Source organism: Mytilus galloprovincialis, chromosome 12 (assembly GCF_965363235.1).
Source record: "Mytilus galloprovincialis chromosome 12, xbMytGall1.hap1.1, whole genome shotgun sequence".
Classification (NCBI taxonomy): Eukaryota; Metazoa; Mollusca; class Bivalvia; order Mytilida; family Mytilidae; genus Mytilus; species Mytilus galloprovincialis.
In genome coordinates this window covers 9489197-9509710 of record NC_134849.1, presented here as the reverse complement: position 1 = coordinate 9509710, position 20514 = coordinate 9489197, and the positions used below count along the sequence as shown (strand labels likewise).

The 20514-nt window shown below is 32.6% G+C and overlaps 1 protein-coding gene across 3 annotated transcripts in view; it reads left to right on the top strand.

The window, feature by feature from the left end:
* Positions 1-20286, top strand: part of LOC143055047 (polyadenylate-binding protein 1-like) — a 98902-nt gene extending 78616 nt beyond the window's left edge. For 2 of the 3 annotated variants that reach the window (XM_076228192.1, XM_076228190.1), the window contains 13 exons: positions 825-875; positions 1262-1453; positions 2780-2884; positions 4611-4824; positions 7496-7689; positions 8817-8935; positions 9694-9772; positions 12803-13036; positions 13409-13612; positions 14939-15110; positions 16782-17059; positions 18856-19086; positions 19908-20286. In XM_076228192.1, coding sequence (XP_076084307.1) covers positions 825-875; positions 1262-1453; positions 2780-2884; positions 4611-4824; positions 7496-7689; positions 8817-8935; positions 9694-9772; positions 12803-13036; positions 13409-13612; positions 14939-15110; positions 16782-17059; positions 18856-19086; positions 19908-19982 — 2148 coding nt within the window. In that variant the 3' untranslated portion in view covers positions 19983-20286. The remainder of the gene's footprint in view (positions 1-824; positions 876-1261; positions 1454-2779; positions 2885-4610; positions 4825-7495; positions 7690-8816; positions 8936-9693; positions 9773-12802; positions 13037-13408; positions 13613-14938; positions 15111-16781; positions 17060-18855; positions 19087-19907) is intronic. The other variant, XM_076228191.1, reaches the window with a different exon arrangement.
* Positions 20287-20514: the final 228 nt, after the last annotated feature.

The following is a 20514-nucleotide window of genomic DNA, read 5'->3' as shown; positions in this document are numbered from 1 at the left end:
CATCCCATGGCTAAGCTTTTGTTAATTAAAAATTCACAGTATTTTCCTTCCATATACATAATTGCTTTCTCTGACCATATAAGTGCCTATTGCATCATCATTTTACCATACATTAATATCCCAAATTTGCAATTATCGAAGTGTTTTGTTCTGTCACTAAAAAGATAGGAATGATATTTTAAAATCAAAATGAAGGAAACCCTTTGGTAGAAGCATGAACAATTGCCTTTTGGTACAAGCATGATCAATTTGCAGCATTATAAAAAAAACGTTTAATAGTGTTATCCAGATAATATAATAGTCATAATAAAATTTACAAGAATTATTGAACCCCGTCATTGAGCATAAGTAAAACGAGGAAACGTTAGAACGAGGAACTATTTTAAGTAATGATACCTGTATTCTCTTATTTTCATCTTGCATGTGACGAATGCTAGACATAGATATGCTAATACAATGGCAAAAAGTAAAATCACAAAAATACTGAACTCAGAGGAAATTCAAATCGGAAAGTTACTATTCACATGGAGAAATCAAATGACAAAACACATAAAAAACGAATCGACAAGAACTGTCATATTCCTGACTTGGTACAGGCATTTTCAAATGTAGAAAATTGTGGATTTGTAGAGTTTTTATACAAACACTCTTTGTATAAAGTTTCATTTGTTTAAAAATGGACAACCTCGATACTATGTACTATACAGCTGTATATGTATGTTGTCCTTTTTTCATGGTTCAGTGTATTTATCTATGCTGCTGTGTGTTTGTATAAAAACTCTACTAATTCATCAATGACCAACATTACCGTTAATATATTGTAGGTCCAAGAAGCCATTGCTGTACTGCAAGCTCATCATGCAAAAGAAACACAGGTAGCAATAAATTGGGTAGTAATAAGTCAATCACTCTTTTTGCCAACTCTCCCTCTCTATCTAAATGTCAATCTGATTGAAGATCGATCTTTAATTCAATATATTTGGTTCAGGTATTACAACTGCTCATCAGCAGTATTTGTATTGTAAAGAATCAAGTCATTTGATTATATGCCTTCTATTATATTTATCATGATTAATTTAATACTGATAAATTCTTTTAAAAAATGATGATGCTGTGGTTATATAATTATATACAACATCAAATAAAGTATATGTGTTTCTTCAAGGGAGAACAGGTAAGTTTCTGATTTGAAACTAATAAGAAAATAAAAATAAAATTTTGATAAATAAGAATGAGCAAAAGCAAGTCATACAATTTTCAGTTGCCACTGACTTCTACCATGTTGGCTGAAATCCCACAACAGGAACATAAGCAGTTGTTTGGAGAGCGTCTATTCCCTCTGATCCAAAGTATGTACCCTGATCTGGCTGGAAAGATCACTGGAATGTTACTGGAAATAGACAACTTTGAATTGTTACACATTCTGGAATCTAAGGAGTCACTAGCATCTAAGGTTTGTAGGAAAAAAGATAAAAAGAACAGTGTCAATGCACTCTATGTTTTACTTTACTGTATACTAAGATTTATCACGTGGTGCACTTCATTTCAAACGATTTGGCTTTTTTCAACTTTCCGCACACAATAATTAACACACGATTATATAAAAACATTGAAAACAAAATCCTTTTGTTCACTTGACCAAAGGTCATTGTGAGTTTTTGCCATCATGTATCTTCCGCGTAGTTGTCCTTCGACGATGTTTGTTAACTTTGAAAAAAATTTCTTTGAACTGAACAGATGCAAATTTCCGTTTCCATTGACCTACTGCTTATGGTTCAGTTTATCTATGAGGCATATTATTTTGTTTTTTTGCAAGACTGAGAAGATAGCAACACCATTTATGACTAAATAAAGGCAACAGTAGTATACCGCAGTTCGAAATTCATAAATCTATTCAGAAAAAAACAAATCCGGGTTAGAAACTAAAAATGAGGGAAACATCAAATATAAGAAAACGACGACATAATAGAAACAGAACACTAAAATACAACACACACAAAAATGAACTATGATAACAATGGTCATTTTCCAGACTTGATACAGGACATTATAAGAAAACAACGGTGGGTTTTGAGCCAAAACTAGCACTTTTATGTCAAAGTTAAATATAACACTAAATGACACCAGTAAATGAATGGAATACAGAATAAATAAATGCAAGAGCAGGACAAAGAATTAAGCAAATAAACAATACAATAAATGTGTAGTTCATTTCTACAACAAAACAACACATACACTGAAGTGAACAAAAACAAACGACAATGCAACACACATGAACAAACTATATGATAACAATTGCCATTTTTCCTGACTTGGTACATGACATTTTGTGTTAGAAAAAAAGGTGGGTTGAATCTGGTTTAGTGGCTAGCAAAACCTTCCGCTTTTATGACAATGTTAAATATAACATCAAAATAACAACATTACATGACAGGACTACAAAGAAATAAATGGGAGAACATACAGAACAGAGAAACATACAAATAATAGCTATCAAAATGTACTAGGCTTTTAATTTAATACGCCAAACACAAACGCGCTTTTCGTCTAATTAAGACTCACCGGTGACGCTCAGATGAAAAAAAAATCGAAAGCCAAAACACGTACAAAGTTGAAGAGCATTGATGACCAGAAGTTCCAAAAAATTGTGCCAAATACGTCTTATGTTATCTGCCTGGGATAAGACAATCCTTAGTATTTAAAATAATTCATACTTTTGCAAACAGTAAATTTATGATAATGACTGTATAGATTACCTTTAATAACACGTATGTTACAGGTACAAGAAGCTGTCGTTGTACTGCAAGCTCACCAAGCAAACGAAACTACCACAACTACCATAGAGGTAACAATTTACGAAGGGTGTCGTGGAAACCAAATCAGGGTAGATTTAAAGGCTAGATAATATCAAAGATGTTCTTGTTTCTATGATTACACGTATAAACACTACAATCAGCTCTTACCATATACAGATAAACTTATAAGTATTAATATAAGTTTTAATCATAAATGACTTCAGCTGACAACGCGTACTTGCCGACATTACTTTTAATAGCAACACTTCACGCCATTTCCATTCCAAAAGTTATATAGAAAAGCTAACTTATTAGAGTGTCATAAATCCTTCACTAAAATTACAATGAAACATGACAAAGGAGTCGCTACTATAAATCTTCAATAGGCTACAATATAAATAACACATAGCTAAGACGGTGATAGAGCAGATTTTCACCCCGAGAAAACATTGTTAATCGCGGTTCTTCACCCTCTCATTTATTTATATGATATTAATGTGTTATTTAATGTATTATACTGAATGTCCTATCATTATTGTCTTTAACAGATTTATTTTATTATATATATATATGACGCCACGTACATAGCAACGTTAACGGGTATTAGAAAGAAAAAAAAAAACCAACGAGGCCAGATGTTTTATTTTTCTATTTAGACAATCAAATGATAAAATTTGACCCAAAACGTAGAACTCAAGCATTGTATTTGATTACTTGATGTAAATTCAATTCATTGTCCTTTAAATCATAGATATTTGATTTGACATGACTAGAGGGTGACATTAAAAAGAATGTAAATTAACACCCTTGTATTTCACGTGAATTTCGATTCATGTGAACTTCACGTGTAATTCACATGAGCTTCACCTCAAAATCTAAAAATAAAATTTAAAATAAAGTGAAATCATGAAAAATTCAAAAATATTTTTTTGTAAACTTCAAATGAAATTCATGTGAATCTAAATTCACGTGAAATTCACATGAACATTTTCACATGAGTTTCATGTATAAGCTGGCTTGAGGTGAATCTCACATGAAATTTTGCACTGGGATTTCATGTGAGATTCATTTGAAATTCACGTGAACAAATGCCTGTGCAGCCAATCAAAATATGGCATTTTAATCATACTATCTATTTAGAAATTAACAAGGATGCTTATATAAATATTGGTTAAGACCAAGAAAATGTCCTTAAGCATATTGACATGTAGTCTGATAAACAAATTAACGCAACAAATCTTAAATTCGACCTTTATAGAAACATGATTGTCGCTCCACATAGATACGAAACAAATCTTGAATTCGACCTTTATAGAAACATAATTGTCGCTCCACATAAATACGAAACAAATTTTAAATTCGACCTTTATAGAAACATGATTGTCGCTCTACATAGATATATCCACAATGGTCAGAATAGACGGCACATTTAAAATGTTGAAGATAAATTGTTTGAATAGGACAATTTAAGTTTAAATGAAAGCAACTTTCTAAATACACAACAAAACAGAAAGACTACCAAAAAATAGTTTCTTGTATTAGTGACCCGGTTTCCTAAAATGAATCATTAAAACAAGGAGAAATACAAACAATACCAGCTGATGAGTGTTGATTAGTGCTGAAGTTGGCTAATAGTAGGGACAATCGTGCAAGAATTTGAATAAGTCAATTTTAGTTTTTTATGGTCTTTTGTAATTGATCTATTTTCCCAACTGTTTTTGGGGTCTTCTCAAGACGACACGCGCATCTGACGAACCAGATCGTTGGCTTTCGTCTTTGATTTTTTTTACATTGAGTATCTTTTACATGTTTTAGAAATTAACAACGCCATATTCAGCAATTGAAAAGCAAGCTATGAATTCAGCTGGAGCTGTCTATGTAGGGAATCTGCATCCAGATGTCACCGAAGCTATGTTGTTTGAGAAATTTTCCACCGCAGGTCAAGTCCTCAGTATCCATGTCTGTAGAGATAAGATCACAGGAAGTTCGCGTGGTTATGCATATGTTAAGTTTCAACAGGAAGGAGATGGTAAGCGGTTCAGAGTTAAAGGCTTCGCAATTTGCATGTTCTAAATGATACATTTTGATTGTATATTGTTTGGTTTATTTGATGTTGAAAAGTCGACAACATATACATGGAAAACAAATTGTTAGAAAAATAGGACATAGAAGGACCCATAACATGTATTTGAGAAAACATGTGTGTCAAAATCCCCGTACCCTGGAAAAAATCAAAAATCAAATAGAAAAAACTATGTTTGAGGAGGAAAGTAAAAATGCACAACCTAAGTATCATTAAACGTAGGTAAGAAGCTTAAGAAAAATAGTCAGCAACACAGCTCTAAAATGAAAAAAAAGGTAACAAATCTCATCTTAAAATATAAATTCAGATCCCTTTTCTATTTCAAAAGGAAATGTCAGACTAATGTAAAACAAGATATTCTATAATCACTGTTAAAAAGAGTATGCAACATCACATGGTTACGATGACAACAACGATGGTATGTGTATTCTATTCGGTCCATTCTGTAGCTCGGTGAACATTATAGACAATTTCCAATCTAATTCTCAACGTAGACACAGTCATGGTCATCTTATTTATGAATTCCCTATTCTCAATGATTTCTCTATCAATGACCATAAAAAGTAAAATCACAAAAATACTCCGAGGAAAATTCAAAATGGAAAGTCCCTAATCAAATGGCAATATCAAAAGCTCATACACATCAAACGTGGAAACAAAACAAACAGACACAATAGGTAAATATGTCACAAATAGCATAAAAAGTCTAATCTGTAGGTCACAATCGTAAAAATGGAGCGGGATTGTAGTAACGACATAAGGAACATATCCGATATCATCTATAGAACGGATATTCGATAACGATCAGCCAACTGGTGATGGCGTCCGTAAAACTTACAAATTGATGATTCAACATTTGTTTGAAATAGGTTATTCATTACATCTAAAGGAAACTTTTTCACAACTGTACAACCCATGATTGTTAATCACTGCCACACACTTTTCTTCAACCTAACAAAAAACCTGTCATATCGAACATTGTAAGTCACAAACTATTCAAATCAGTTTGCATAAAAAAATTAGAAGGAAAAAAGATACTTTTTTAATAATTCCCTTTGACAACAAGTTGGTAAATATCCTTCTGCATAATTCAGTTTACTTTCAATTATTTTTCTATTCAAAAAAATTTGTCTGTATCTATCATTTTTTTTTATACCTTCACCAATCTAATTGCAACGGCAGTTGTCTGCTCTTTGATCAGGATGATACATCCCAAACTTCTATTTCCGTTTAAAAAAAAAAAAATGAAAGAAATTTCTGGTTTGTTTCATAGCGCTGTCTGGATTTTGGCTAATGAACGCATATATATCCTAGCCGATAAATAGATCTATATAGCCCAACAAAATCAAGTCGATAAAAAATGGCGTTGGAAAGGTACTTACTTATGATCCCATTATGATAGGCCAGCTACATAGCATATCGTTCAACATAGGTAGATATCTAAGACATAGCTGCTACGCTATCTGCTACGATATTGAACGCAACCATTATCGACAACATATTTGTTACGTTTCGGGGACGTGTTTTTCAAAAAGCAATGTACTTTCACATGTACACCAGATGTGTTTCTCTTGTCGACCTGTTTCTTTATTTATATCAGTCGCTAACTTCACAAAGGAGAATGAAAAGAAGCTTACAATATCCTTTAACTTTCTCACTATATAAATTGATAGAATATATGTTCAACAGATTACAACTGTGATGTTCTAAGTGTCGTACCTTCAATCTGTTGTCCTTTCCCCCGAACGTGACCTATCGTATTAGTCTTATCACCGAGTTTTAGCAACTTAACACTGCTTACTGAGTATGTTTCTTTGCATACAAAGTTTGATTTTCTGAGACTGTCAGAATGTTTGACGCGTCCAATACTTTTTCTGGACATACATATAAATTGTCTTCTTCCTTTTTTCTTGGTACCTCGGTGGCCCAGTGATATAAGTAGTAAATTTACTTTAGCTTTAACCTGCCAACCTTTTTACCAAATTGAAGAACATAAAGAACTGATCATTCTTTTCTGGATAAAAAGTTGAAAGAAAAATAAGGTTAGTTTTCAAGAGTTACGTACACCCCGTCATCCCCTTTTATGTAAAAAAAATATTTTAATATCTTGTAAAAGGTGGAAATCCTCTCTCCTAAACTTTGTATTATGTTCTTTAATGACTAAATGCATTACATAATATATTTTGTCAATTCCCAGAGGTCATTCTTATCCTTCATACTTATAACTTGTCAGCTACTTGTAATTGTTCCAGATCGTATATTTTTTTACCATATGAATTGAATAAATAACAAGGGGAGTACTGGCGGCTGTAATCTTGATCTGCCTTCCCTTCCGGAGCACCTGATATCACCCCTAGTTTTTGGTGGGGTTCGTGTTGCTTATTGTTTAGTTTTCTATGTTGTGTCATGTGTTTTATTGTTTGTCTGTTTGTCTTTTTCATGTTTAGCCATGGCCTTGTTAGTTTATTTTCGATTTATGAGTTTAACTGTCCCTCTGGTGTCTTTCGTCCCTCATTCATTTATAACATCATCATGCTACATTTATTTCTTGTTGTATTTGTCTAGCACAAAATGTATAGAATACTCAAATAAAAAGCTTTGTTAATATATCTTGCAGCTGAGAGAACTCTTGACACAATGAACTTTGACAATTTGAAAGGTCGACCAATAAGAATCATGTGGTCACAAAGAGATCCATATCTCAGAAAATCCGATGTTGGCAACGTATTCATCAATTATCTTGATAAAAGTATTGACAATGAGGCATTATACGATACCTTATCTGCCTTTGGAAATATTTTATCTTCTAAGGTAAGACAACTGTTAAAAATAGAAAATCTGTTCAAAAGATTATAACAATTCAGTAGCAAAAGATAATGAAGAATCAGATTTTGGTTAAGGTGGTACCCAACACTTTAACTAAAATTAATTTGGCTCGTTTAATTTTCATAAAATTTTGACAAAGTATTTACTTTGACTCTTTGACAAAAAGATAAAAATTAAAAAAAAATTATACCAAACGTTTTGTCAGAAAAATTACACTGGTTATATAGCAATTTGACAAACACCAATTTTGATCAATGAGAAGCTTAATATTCCTTTTACAACACAACGTAATTAAAACGTTTAGCTGACTTTACAGAGTTATCTCCCTGTAGCGTTAGGTACCACCTTAATTTCGTTGGGATTCTTTATGTTACATGTATTACAGAGGGCGGTCAGAAAGTTTATTGTAAAAAAATATTTTATTTTAAACATTGTATTTTATTTTTCATTTTTGTATCGAACGTTACTTTTAAGTCTTTTGTTCCAGCATACAAAATTTCAATCCTGTAAGTTATGATGAATTTATTAAAAAAAATATGTATCCCTCTTGACGCAGTCTTATATCGAGACGTAGATATGATGTTTTGGCAGTGGAAATTTATTAAAGTTTTTACTTTATCAGCCTGCGGTTGGATCCGTAATGATGGTAATTTTACTTCAAAACAATTCTTCAGTTTGAAAAATTTGTGATAAATCCAATTGTAGGAAAAGCACTAATGGTCCATTATAATAGTTTTGTGATTGTATAGCAGTGGTGCATCTCATTTCCATGATACGTTGACCACTCTACTCTAAGTCATGGTCTATTGAAACCTTTTAAAAGTTTACATGTTAAAGTCATAGATAAGGTCAATCGAAAGGAATAATTTATGACAAGTCAAATATATTTGATATCATGATCTACAAGAATTGTCAAAGAAATAATGTGGCCATGTAACATGTGTAACTTGGATCACGATTCATTGACTTTTTGTTGTGCTTTTTAATATCATCATTTGCATTTTACTATCAAATGAAATACTGGAGGGAATTAAAAATTCCTATATAATCAGGATGGACTGCATTGAGATATATCAGATGAAGTTGATGTAAGACTTTTGTGTTTATTCTAGATTGTCTGTGATAAACAGCATGGATCCCGTGGATACGGATTTATACATTTTGAGACTGCGGAAGCAGCCAGAAATTGTATTGAAAAGGTGAATGGGATGTTGTTGAATGGAAAGAAAGTGTAAGTTTTCATTGTAACCATTGTTCGTCTTGTGTTTATCAGTTGATCTTTCACTCTCAAAAATAGGAATATATGAGTTTAGAAAAACAAATAACTTATTGTTTCAAAATAAGAAGTTTTTAAAACATCTATTATTTGCAGAGGTTTATAGACACTGGAACAAAAACAGCAGAAAAAAATAATATATACATTCATATCCTGGATTTTGAGATATAAGCCATTGCAAATATATTTGGAAACACATTTCTCTAGATGTTTCATATATTTAACATTGGCACCTTTATTCGTTCAAAAATTATGATGAAGTAACAAGATTTTGGTACAATTTTTCATTTTCTGGCCTTATAAAATATATTTTATTAAATTATGAGAAAAGGAGTAGGAGTTAACGGGCGAATTTGTAATGGTACTACCTGGATAAAACCAGAACATAAATTTAAAAGAAAAAAAAAATGCAACGAACATCCACAAGCTGTTTATGCTTCATATTTTTTATTTTATAAATTTATATTTACCTTACCAACGAATATTTTGCATCTACCTCTTTAACTTTGTTTTGATTATCTTTGAACAAGCACTGCTTAGTTCAAACGGAATCACCTGTCTATTTATTAATTTGACTACTTACATTTTCCATTTGCTCCAGCATTATACCGGAACCACGAGTCAATTTTCCTAGGTCGAAGTATTAAACCTATTCATAATTTTAACATTAAATGAATATCACTTTAATGCACTAAAATCCCCATTTTTTTTAGGTTTGTGGGACGATTCATAAATAGACATAAACGACTCGAAATTCTTGGAGACAAGATGAAGAAATTAAACAATGTCGAGGTAAATAACTCTTGTGACAATATATCTGAGGATGAACTGAAAGATATCTTTGAACCATTTGGGAAACTTATAAGTGTAAAGGTGTGTTCACTTATAAATTTCACAGAAGACTTTGGGTATGGAGGGGTTTCACTTATGTTTGAAGGTGAACTATAGTGGATTTAGTACTGCTACTTTATTTTATGATAGTGTTAGGTAAACAATTGTTATGTAACACACAGTTTTGTACTGTCTAGGTAAACTGTTGGGATGTTTTGTAGTGTCAAGGTAAACTATTGAGATGTTTTGTAGTGTCCATGTAAATTGTTGTGATGTTTTGTAGTGTCCATTTCAACTGTTGTGATGTTTTGTAGTGTCCATGTCAACTGTTGTGATGTTTTGTAGTGTCCATGTCAACTGTTGTGATGTTTTGTAGTGTTCCTGTCAACAATTGTAATGTTTTGTACTGTCCAGGTAAACTATTGTAATGTTTTTTACTCTCCAGGTCAACTGTTGGGATGTTGTAAGGTGTCAATGGTAAACGGTTGATGTTCTGTAATGTCAAGATAAATTATTGTCATGTTTTGTAGTGTTCAGGTCAACTGTTGTGATGGTTTTAGGTGTCAATTGTAAACTATTGTGATATTTTGTAGTGTCCATGTTAATTGTTGTGATGTTTTGTAGTGTCCATGTCAACTGTTGTGATGTTTTGTAGTGTTCATGTCAACTGTTGTGATGTTTTGTAGTGTCCATGTCAACTGTTGTGATGTTTTGTAGTGTCCCTGTCAACAATTGTAATGTTTTGTACTGTCCAGGTAAACTATTGTAATGTTTTTTACTCTCCAGGTCAACTGTTGGGATGTTGTAAGGTGTCAATGGTAAACGGTTGATGTTCTGTAATGTCAAGATAAATTATTGTGATGTTTTGTAGTGTTCAGGTCAACTGTTGTGATGGTTTTAGGTGTCAATTGTAAACTATTGTGATGTTTGGTAGTGTCCAGGTCAACAGTTGTGATGTTTTGTATTGTCCAGGTAAACTGTTAGGATGTTTTGTAGTGTCAAATAAACTATTTTAATGTTTTGACGTGTCCTAGTAAACTATTGTGATGTTTTGTACTGAACAGGTCAACTATTGTCATGTTTTGTAGTGTCAAGGTCAACTATTGTAATGTTTCGTAGTGTCAAGGTCAACAATTGTGATGTTATGCACTGTCCAGGTCAACTGTTGTGATGTTTTCAGGTGTCTATGGTAAACTATTGTTATATTGTGTACTCTCCAGGTCAACTGTTGTGATGTTTTGTAGTGTCAAACAAACTATTTTAATGCTTTGAAGTTTGAAGGTAAACTATTGTTATATTTTGCAGTGTCCAGGTCAACTATTGTAATGTTTCGTTGTGTCCAGGTCAACTGTTGTAATGTTTTTAGGTGTCTATGGTAAACTATTGTAATGTTTTTAGGTGTCTATGGTAAACTATTGTGATGTTTTGTAGTGTCGAGGAAAACCATTGTGATGTTTTGTCCTGTCCAGGTCAAGTGTTGTGATGTTTTAGGTGTCTATGGTAAACTATTGTGAAGTTTTTCACTGTCCAGGTCAACTGTTGTGATGTTTTGTTATATCCAGGTCAACTGTTGTGATGTTTTGTACTGTCCAGGTAAAAAACGTTGATGTTTTGTTGTGTCCAGGAAAATTATTGTAATGATTTTTATAGATTCCATGTAGATTATTAGGATGTTTTGAAGTGGGAAGGTTAACTTTCGTGATGTTGGGTAGTGGACTGTCACTTACAAGCACTGTACATATATGAATAATCTGACCATTTTAATTTGTGGTAGTTGCCAGATAAACTTTTGTGATGCTGTGCAGTGGCATGTTAGTTACTTTTATTGTTTGAAGGATTATCTTGGCAACCGATTATTTGTAAGGCTTTTCTAAAATTAAATGTATCTGTTGTTGGAATATGTTCCAATATTTCTGACATTGTTCAGGGATATAAAAAAAAGTATGAAACTTACAGTACGAGACTCCAATGGTTGAAGTATTTTTTTATTGATGGAACCATATGATTCGCAGTTTGTTGTACATTACACAGAAAGAGAATGTGTTAAAAACCCCTTCTTAAGATTGATTTCACATTGATTTTAATTGATTGAAAGTGATACAGTAAGGTATGTTTCTCCATGTTCCATTGGTTTTCTGGATGTACGCTAGGCTCCAAACCCAAGCACCAAAATTATAGATCAATGATTCTATTTAACAGTGACATCATCAAAACTACCATTTGTGATGTGTCACAGTGCATTTTGTAGTGTGTATACTGTAAAACTAATGAGTTTTTCTTTAATTTTTGTGTTGTTTTTTTTCATATTTCCTGCCCGGTGTGAGAAAAATATTTCTCCTCACTAGTGAAAAGTCTGTTCTCGGCAACTGATTGGATGAAATTTAATTGTGACGTTAAATTTTCTTGTTTTCTTCTGAATAATTTTATTGTGACGTCATAAAAAAAAGGCGACCATTTCTGATGACGTCACATCAAAAGTGCACAACTTTCCTTAAATCTTTGTAAAGGAAGGATTAAAATCATCAGAGAAACAGATTCCATCACTGTAACTCGTGTATTACGATATTTCTCCACTCTCAACAGTTAAATTTTAATTATTTAAAAAGCTCGGCAAGCCTCGCGCTTTGAATATTAAAATTTAATTATCTCGATTGGAGAAATATCGTTATACACTTGTTGCGGTTGTGGCATATATATTTCATTAACTAAATGATTGTTATGAGAACAAATGTTTTGATATTTGAGAACGATTTTATTATTTTATCATTTTTTGACATATCATGTCTGATATCAGCGATAAGATTGTCTGAAGAGGTTTTTAAAGTAGTGAATCATATATTATAAAGAACTTTATTTTACGGTAAAGAAGGGTTTTAATTTTTGATTTCACTGACATACTCATAAAAGTACAGGTTTTTATAGCTTTGTAAATATAGACAAATGACATGAATGTTGACAACAAGAAACATTAACAGGACTTATTTTTAACAGGCTGTTGAAGATTTGAACGGTTCAAACATCAACGAAAGGACTTTGTTTTCTGGAAGAACACAGACAAAGTCAAGGAAACAAGCAGAGCTGAAGGAAAAATATGAGAGAATCCGAATGGAGAGAATTAATAGATACCAAGGAGTTAATCTGTATGTAAAGAATTTGGATGACAACATTGATGATGAAAGGCTTAGGAAGGAATTTTCTCTGTTTGGAACCATTACAAGTGCTAAGGTATGTAGGAATATGACAGAGAACAATTGTCAATTTATGAACCAGAGGGGTGATGATTAGCCAGAATGAATGAAGTGTGCATTAAATTCACTATTTTACTTTTGCCTTTTTGATTCTGTTTTTGCTTACATATATGTATGATCTACAGAAAATGCAAATGATTTCAAGGGTATACCATAGAATTACACATCGGGAAGGTCAAAGTTCCAACTATTTATGGGTGCCAACTATGCTTTTGTACTAATAAATGTAATTGAAATTCCGAAGTTGCCACTTATAGACGGACAACCTTTTTTTCAAAATGCCATCTCTTGAAACTATGTAACAAAACAGCACTTATTTCTTTACTTTTTATTTCAATTTTACTTTCAGGTTATGTCAGAAGGTGGAACATCGAAAGGATTTGGTTTTGTTTGTTTCAGTTCTCCAGAGGAGGCAAACAATGCCATCATACAAATGAATGGGAAGATTGTGGTTACCAAGCATTTGTATGTTTCTGTAGCCCAACGTAAAGAAGACAGGAAGGCTCACTTGGCATCACAGTACATGCAGCGTATTGCTAGTATCAGAATACAGGTGAAAATTGAATTATTTGTGTGAGCTAATTCAATGCCAATTCTGACAGTTGTTGTCCATTCTTATGATGTGTTTTGTCATTCGATTTTGCCATGTGATTAGGGACTTTCTGATTGAAATTTTCTCGGAGTTCAGTATTTTTGTGATTTTACTTTTCATTTAAATGTAAAAATAATGTTTATTTCTATGGTGTTTTTGGGTATATAGGTTCTAATGTATTCAATACAGATTTTTAAATTGGTTAACCTTGATTTGTATTTATTAAGGGCTGTAACATCCAATATCGATCCTGGTTGACGATAGGCACTCAAATGAATAAAGGGTGGTTGAAGTGTTTGTAAAAAATCTTTAGCGAAATAAAAATTTATATCATGTATTGTTGTAGTCTTAAAGAATTGAGGATCTGTTTTTGTATTTTAGGCATATTTTCACAAGACTTATATAATTTTTGTTGAGGTTGTCACTTTATATAAAAGTTCAGATGTCGGTGTTGTCTTATTATAAACCTAAATCATCAGACAGAACATGTAAGATTACACTTGGTAGATTTTTCACCAAATATTTTGTTTATTGAGATAAATATCATTAAAATAGTAATTTTCAATGTTGAAACTTGCAAAACACTATGGCCTTTATAGCCCATAGATGGCGCTAGGGACATTTTCACTATTCAGAAATGTTGACTCAACTTCATATATCATTATAAATGCCTTCTACGTGTTTTTGGGTAAAGATTGCATGCAATGCAATCAAACCCCTATGGAACTGACTTCATTTCTAAATCTCCCAAGGTTGATCACTACTGTTGATATACACAAAATATAGTGCATTGATCTTAACATTCTATACATCTTATCCATGAACCTTTCCAGAAATTTATCAATGCAATATATGCTCGAATTTTCAATTAAATAAATGATGTAATACTTGTCAAGAAAAACTTGTAAAAGATGCGGTTATCTTTTTAAATATGTCTGTTCTTAAAATATCAATGATGTCATTGTTAAAGTAATCTATAAAATTAGAGTTATCTGCCTTTTTTTATAGAATCAAATACAACCAATGTTTTTACAATGCAATGTTTAACGTTACCTCTTGTTTCACATGTCAATGTGACGGAGTGTGTTTAAAATAAAGCCTATTATTAAAATTATTGTTACTTCTCCTGCTGAAAAATTAAACCAATCTTTACCCTTCAGTCCTTACAAGCTCTTTGATTCTATATATGAGTGTTACCAATGAGTAATGTAGACACACATTATCATTTTATTTTGAGCCTGGTATCTCTGACGAGTATTTACATGTTTGATTTGTTTATGATTTTAGGGACAGCCTGCTGCTAGTATGATGAGTCAGATGTTCCCAACAGCTGGACCAGGATATATCCTTCCTACCATGACACAGGGACAGAGAAACTTCTATGCCCCAATACAGGTACCACAGATGAGGGCAAGTCCAAGATGGCCAACACAGCTTAGGCAGCCTACACCAGCTAGTGGTATGTATATAAATTAGCAGATATAAAAAAAGTGGTATGATTGCCAATGAGACAACTCTCCTTAAGAGACCAAATGACACACAAATATAACAATATGGGTCACCGTACGGCCTTGAACAACGAACAAAACCCATACAGCAAATTCCGCTATAAATTGCCCTGAAATGACAAATTTAAGAAAATTCACATGAGAAAAAAAAAGGCCTTATTTATGTAGAAAACATGAACGAAAAACAAATATGCAACAAATCAATAAATGACACCCATTGATGTTGTATAATTGTCAATTAGATGATTCTACACAGAGACCAAATGACATAAAGAAGTTGATATAAACTATACATCACTGTACAGCTTTCAAAAATGAGAAAAAAAACCATCCATCATAGACAAGTGTAAAACAATTCTAACAAGAAAACTAACGGCTTGATTAATTAAAAAAATGAGAGAAATACAAATTATATTACATAGATTTTTGGAGAAAGGTCTTCGGAGATATTACAGCTAATTTCCTAATGCTTGTAGAGTAAATCGTCGGTAGGCTTGCTTGCTCTGTTTGTATAAACGTTCATTAAAGTTTTGTTATTAACATTGACATCATCAAACAATATATATATATATTAGACGAGTTGTATATACATTATGTACACAGCCATGTATCACCATCATTGATGGCAATCCGATGGATACATCTGTTGTAGGGTTGTCACTGACTCAGACGTACTTATGAATATAATTATTTTCTGTTACTGTATCTTACATTAATTTGTAGGATCCTTTACTATAGATAATTTAGCTGATCTGTAACAATAACATCTTCATGCCTTATATATCATGTACTGTAGTACGCCGCTAGATTAAAACTGACGTGGAAAGGTAACACATGCCCACCGAAAGCTCTTTTTTGAGAGCCCAGGTGGTCGTGTGGTCTAGCGGGACGGCTGCAGTGCAGGCGATTTGGTGTCACGATATCACAGTAGCATGGGTTCGAATCCCGGCGAGGGAAGAACCAAAAATTTGCGAAAGCAAATTTACAGATCTAACATTGTTGGGTTGATGTTTAGACGAGTTGTATATACATTATTTACACAGCCATGTATCACCATCATTGATGGCGATCCGATGGATACATCTGTTGTAGGGTTGTCACTGACTCAGACGTACTTATGAATATAATTATTTTCTGTGACTGTATCTTACATTAATTTGTAGGATCCTTTACTATAGATAATTTAGCTGATCTGTAACAATAACATCTTCATGCCTTATATATCATGTACTGTAGTACGCCGCTAGATTAATTAAAACTGACGTGGAAAGGTAACACATGCCCACCGAAAGCTCTTTTTTGAGAGCCCAGGTGGTCGTGTGGTCTAGCGGGACGGCTGCAGTGCAGGCGATTTGGTGTCACGATATCACATTAGCATGGGTTCGAATCCCGGCGAGGGAAGAACCAAAAATTTGCGAAAGCAAATTTACAGATCCAACATTGTTGGGTTGATGTTTAGACGAGTTGTATATATATATATATATATATATATATATATATAGACATTTTATAACATAAATAAATTAAATTTAGATTTGTTAACCTAAAATTGAGTGATGAAATTTCTTGATAGGCAATAATTACTAGCCTGCTTTGTATAACAATGATTCTTCCTATTTAAGGATTCCAGAATATGCCTGGACAAAAGGTCACACCTGGCAATCCTGCTGCCGCTCGAGTAAGACGACCTGGTCAAGGTAACATCCGTGGTGGCATGAATGCTCGTCCAATCACAGGACAGTCTGGCACTGAACAACCACCACGCATGCCACAGTCTGTACCAGGCAGAGGACAAGTGCCACCACCAGCGGGAGTAATGAACCCAGCCAGCATGTATTCATCTACACAGATGAGAATCCCACTTCAAGCTGGAAGACAGCAAAACATGGTTATGCCACAGGTAGGAACAATTCGCTATCTGGGGCAAACTAAAGGTCTTATTCGAGTAAAAAATTGATTTTAATGGTCCGGAACTCTGGGGTTTAGGAAATGCATGTATCATCAATGAAAATTGAGAATGGAAATGGGGAATGTGTCAAAGAGACAACAACCAGACCAAAGAGGACAACAGTCGAAGGCCACCAATTTGTAAACTTTGTTATGCCACAGATAGGCATACTGAGGAATTAGCATGCTTTGTTTTCAATTAAGGGCATACGATACAGTTCTGATTCCATAAAGAAATTTGACCTGATTAAATCAAATATGTAATAACAAATTTTACCTGCATGTCCTACTTTTTGAGTAAAATGAGGTCGAAATTTAAGATATATGTTAAAAATTCAAATTTGTGGATGTATTTTTCCGTCTGACAAAAATGCATAACTTTTTGTTTTAAAAGATAAACACAATTTGTTTTTTTGTTAAATTATTTGCAATTTCTGTTTAATATAAATATCATATAAATTTAAGATTTTTTTTTGTTTACAAAATTTATCAAATATTCATAAATGTAGAAAAAAACGTCATTTTTTGCTGTTTATTATCAAATTTAATAAAGAATCAGTTATTGACCTTTTCCCCCTGAAAATTGGTACATACAATCTTAATACTTTATCAAACCGAATGACATTCTAAAAATGAGGGGTCCATGAACTCGTTTTCAAGTTAAATCAGTTTGAATGATGAAAATTAATCGAAAAAGGCATCTTTTCCCCAATATGTCATACATGTAGATTGACGTCTCCAAAAGAACATTTTACGTTAACAACGTCATTACCTTCCCTGTAACCGTATCGTATGTCCTTTAAGGGTCTTTTCTAACCGAGAAGTTGATTAAATATTGATCCAAAATTCTGTTCCATTAGCGAAGGTAATGCGATGGTTTGTGAAAAGGAAGATTTCAATTATATACCATGTTGACCAATTATCTTTCCACCACTTTTAAAAAAGAAGTACTCTGAACTGAAAAAAAGTAAAGGATAAACTCTTAGAAATATGGCATTCTTAAGATTTCATGTTCTCTTTAACTTCGTTGTTTTAAAGTAAGATTCGTGTGAATAGTAAAAAAATAGTGCCATTGAATTACTGTAAACTAAGGAATTATAGCCAGGTTTTAATTAATGCAAATAATGCAAGTTCTTGTATAGCAATAATAAGAACTTGTAATCTTATATCAAAAACATATATAAATGTATGTACCATAATCGGATTTGTGTTGATTGCACTGGTACATACTCCGCACCTCCTTCTCCGCCATGAATTTGTAGGTAAAAAAAGGTCTAATGAAACTCCGGTAATTTCAATTTGTGCGTAGTCGATTGCGGTAGTTACTGTAGCATTTCCCCAATTCCTAATATAGTGATAATAAAATTAGAATATTTTTTTTATTTTTCAAAATTCACAATTATAAATGCACTGAATAATTTCTGAATTTACAGGATGACTTTCTTTAGATTCCTCATATTTTATAACTTCTTTTTTTTTAACAAAATTTATCAAGTTGTGGCATCTCATAAAAAGCAGGCTATTTGGTTTTTCTATGAGGAGGAACATTTGAATTTTAGTTTTACGCCAGACGAAAATTAAGAATGAAACATTGAATGATCAAAGAAAGGTAATACAGCATCATTAAAGAATTCATAATGAAAATTATTCAGTGTCTGTACATGTAAGAAACATATTGTGTCCCTTAGAAATATAGTATTGACCGTCAGTATAAGCACATGCACATAAATAAATATAACTCTGTTTGAGCATTCAGCCCAAGGGGGAGTGATTCAAGTTCAAGTTCAGGAGTCTCTGACCTCTAAAATGTTGGCCGATTCCCCTCAACAGGAACAGAAACAGATGTTAGGAGAACGTGTGTTCCCTCTTATCCAAAGTATGTACCCAGACCTGGCTGGAAAGATCACTGGAATGTTACTGGAAAATGACAACTCTGAGTTGTTACACATTTTCGAATCCAAGACGTCACTAGAGGCAAAGGTTGTAGAACAAATTATTTAAAGAACTGCGTAGGAAACCTCTGTTTAAGGTGGTCCCAAACACCTTGACTTAAAATAATTTGTCCCTTTTAATTCTTGTAAAACTTTGACAAAATATTGGCTTCGACCTTATAACAAAAATATGAAAATTTCTAAAAATTTTACCCTCATATATATTATCGGATAAATTGTTGGATATATAACGATTTGACAAACACTAGTTTTGATTGTTTAAAAGCTTTAACTTTATCAATAGGACATGATTAAAACGTTCGGCTCATTTTTACAGTTATCTCCCTGTTGTGTATATTTAGTGTTATTTATAACATGGTACACTACTGTTCAGATTGATTCACCCTTATCTACCAGACCACTGTGAGTCAATACAAATTTAACGTTTGTAAAAGCTCCTGAATTAATTTCATACGCTAAGATTTTCCTACTAAAATTTATAGCATCACAAATAATACATATGAAAGTGTTTTGGAATTTGAATAAGTTTTGAGTTCTGACTGGATTTCCCTAAAAGGATACTCTGTATCAAAATAAATTTTGATTTACGTTATCATACAACTTCTTGTTAATGAGATATTGAAAGGGCTGTCAGATTTATATGTCTTACAATTTAATATGTTGTAGTTGGAGTAGATTTTGTTTTATCCAAATACTGTAAATGAATTAAGAAATTATGGCCTGAATCTTGTTGTTAAAAATTGCAGCAGGATTGGTTTGTCAATTGACATTTGTTGTATACAATAATTCTTGACGTTTACCGTTAGTGTCAGTTGATAAACAAAAATAAAAATGTTGTATATTTTTCAGGTAAATGAAGCCGTTGCTGTACTGCAAGCTCATCAAGCCAAAGAAACAACACCTGCTACTGAAGCAGCAAACTAAAGAGGGAACTAGAGAAACCGGAGTAGATCCTAATGGCAGATAATTAGACAGATTTTCTTGTTATCATCACTACAAGCATTTATAAACTGTATTGTCAGAGCTTTTGTTTAGATATGTTTGCCCACTTGTTTATTATTATTGTACATTTATCAAGTAGTTATATAATTTGGATTGTTTTCTTTTTTTCCAAAAATTGTAAGAAATAACCACATTGTGTCACTATATATAATTGGTTTGAAGCTATTGTCAGCATTGCATAGCTTTTTTAGGGAAAATGTCAGATTTTAAACTCCTTTGTTAATCACTAGCCCAGTAGCCAGTACTTCGGTACTGGCATGAAAATACGGAATTTTTGTGTTATTAAAATTTGCTGTTACAAAATATTAGAAATTATTATAAATTAAGGAATGTATCTCCCTCATGCAAAGCTCTGATTCCTTTCACGAATTTGGCTATACTTTTTTGACCTTTTGGATTATAGCTCTTCATCTTTTATATAAGCTTTGGATTTCAAATATTTTGGTCACGAGCA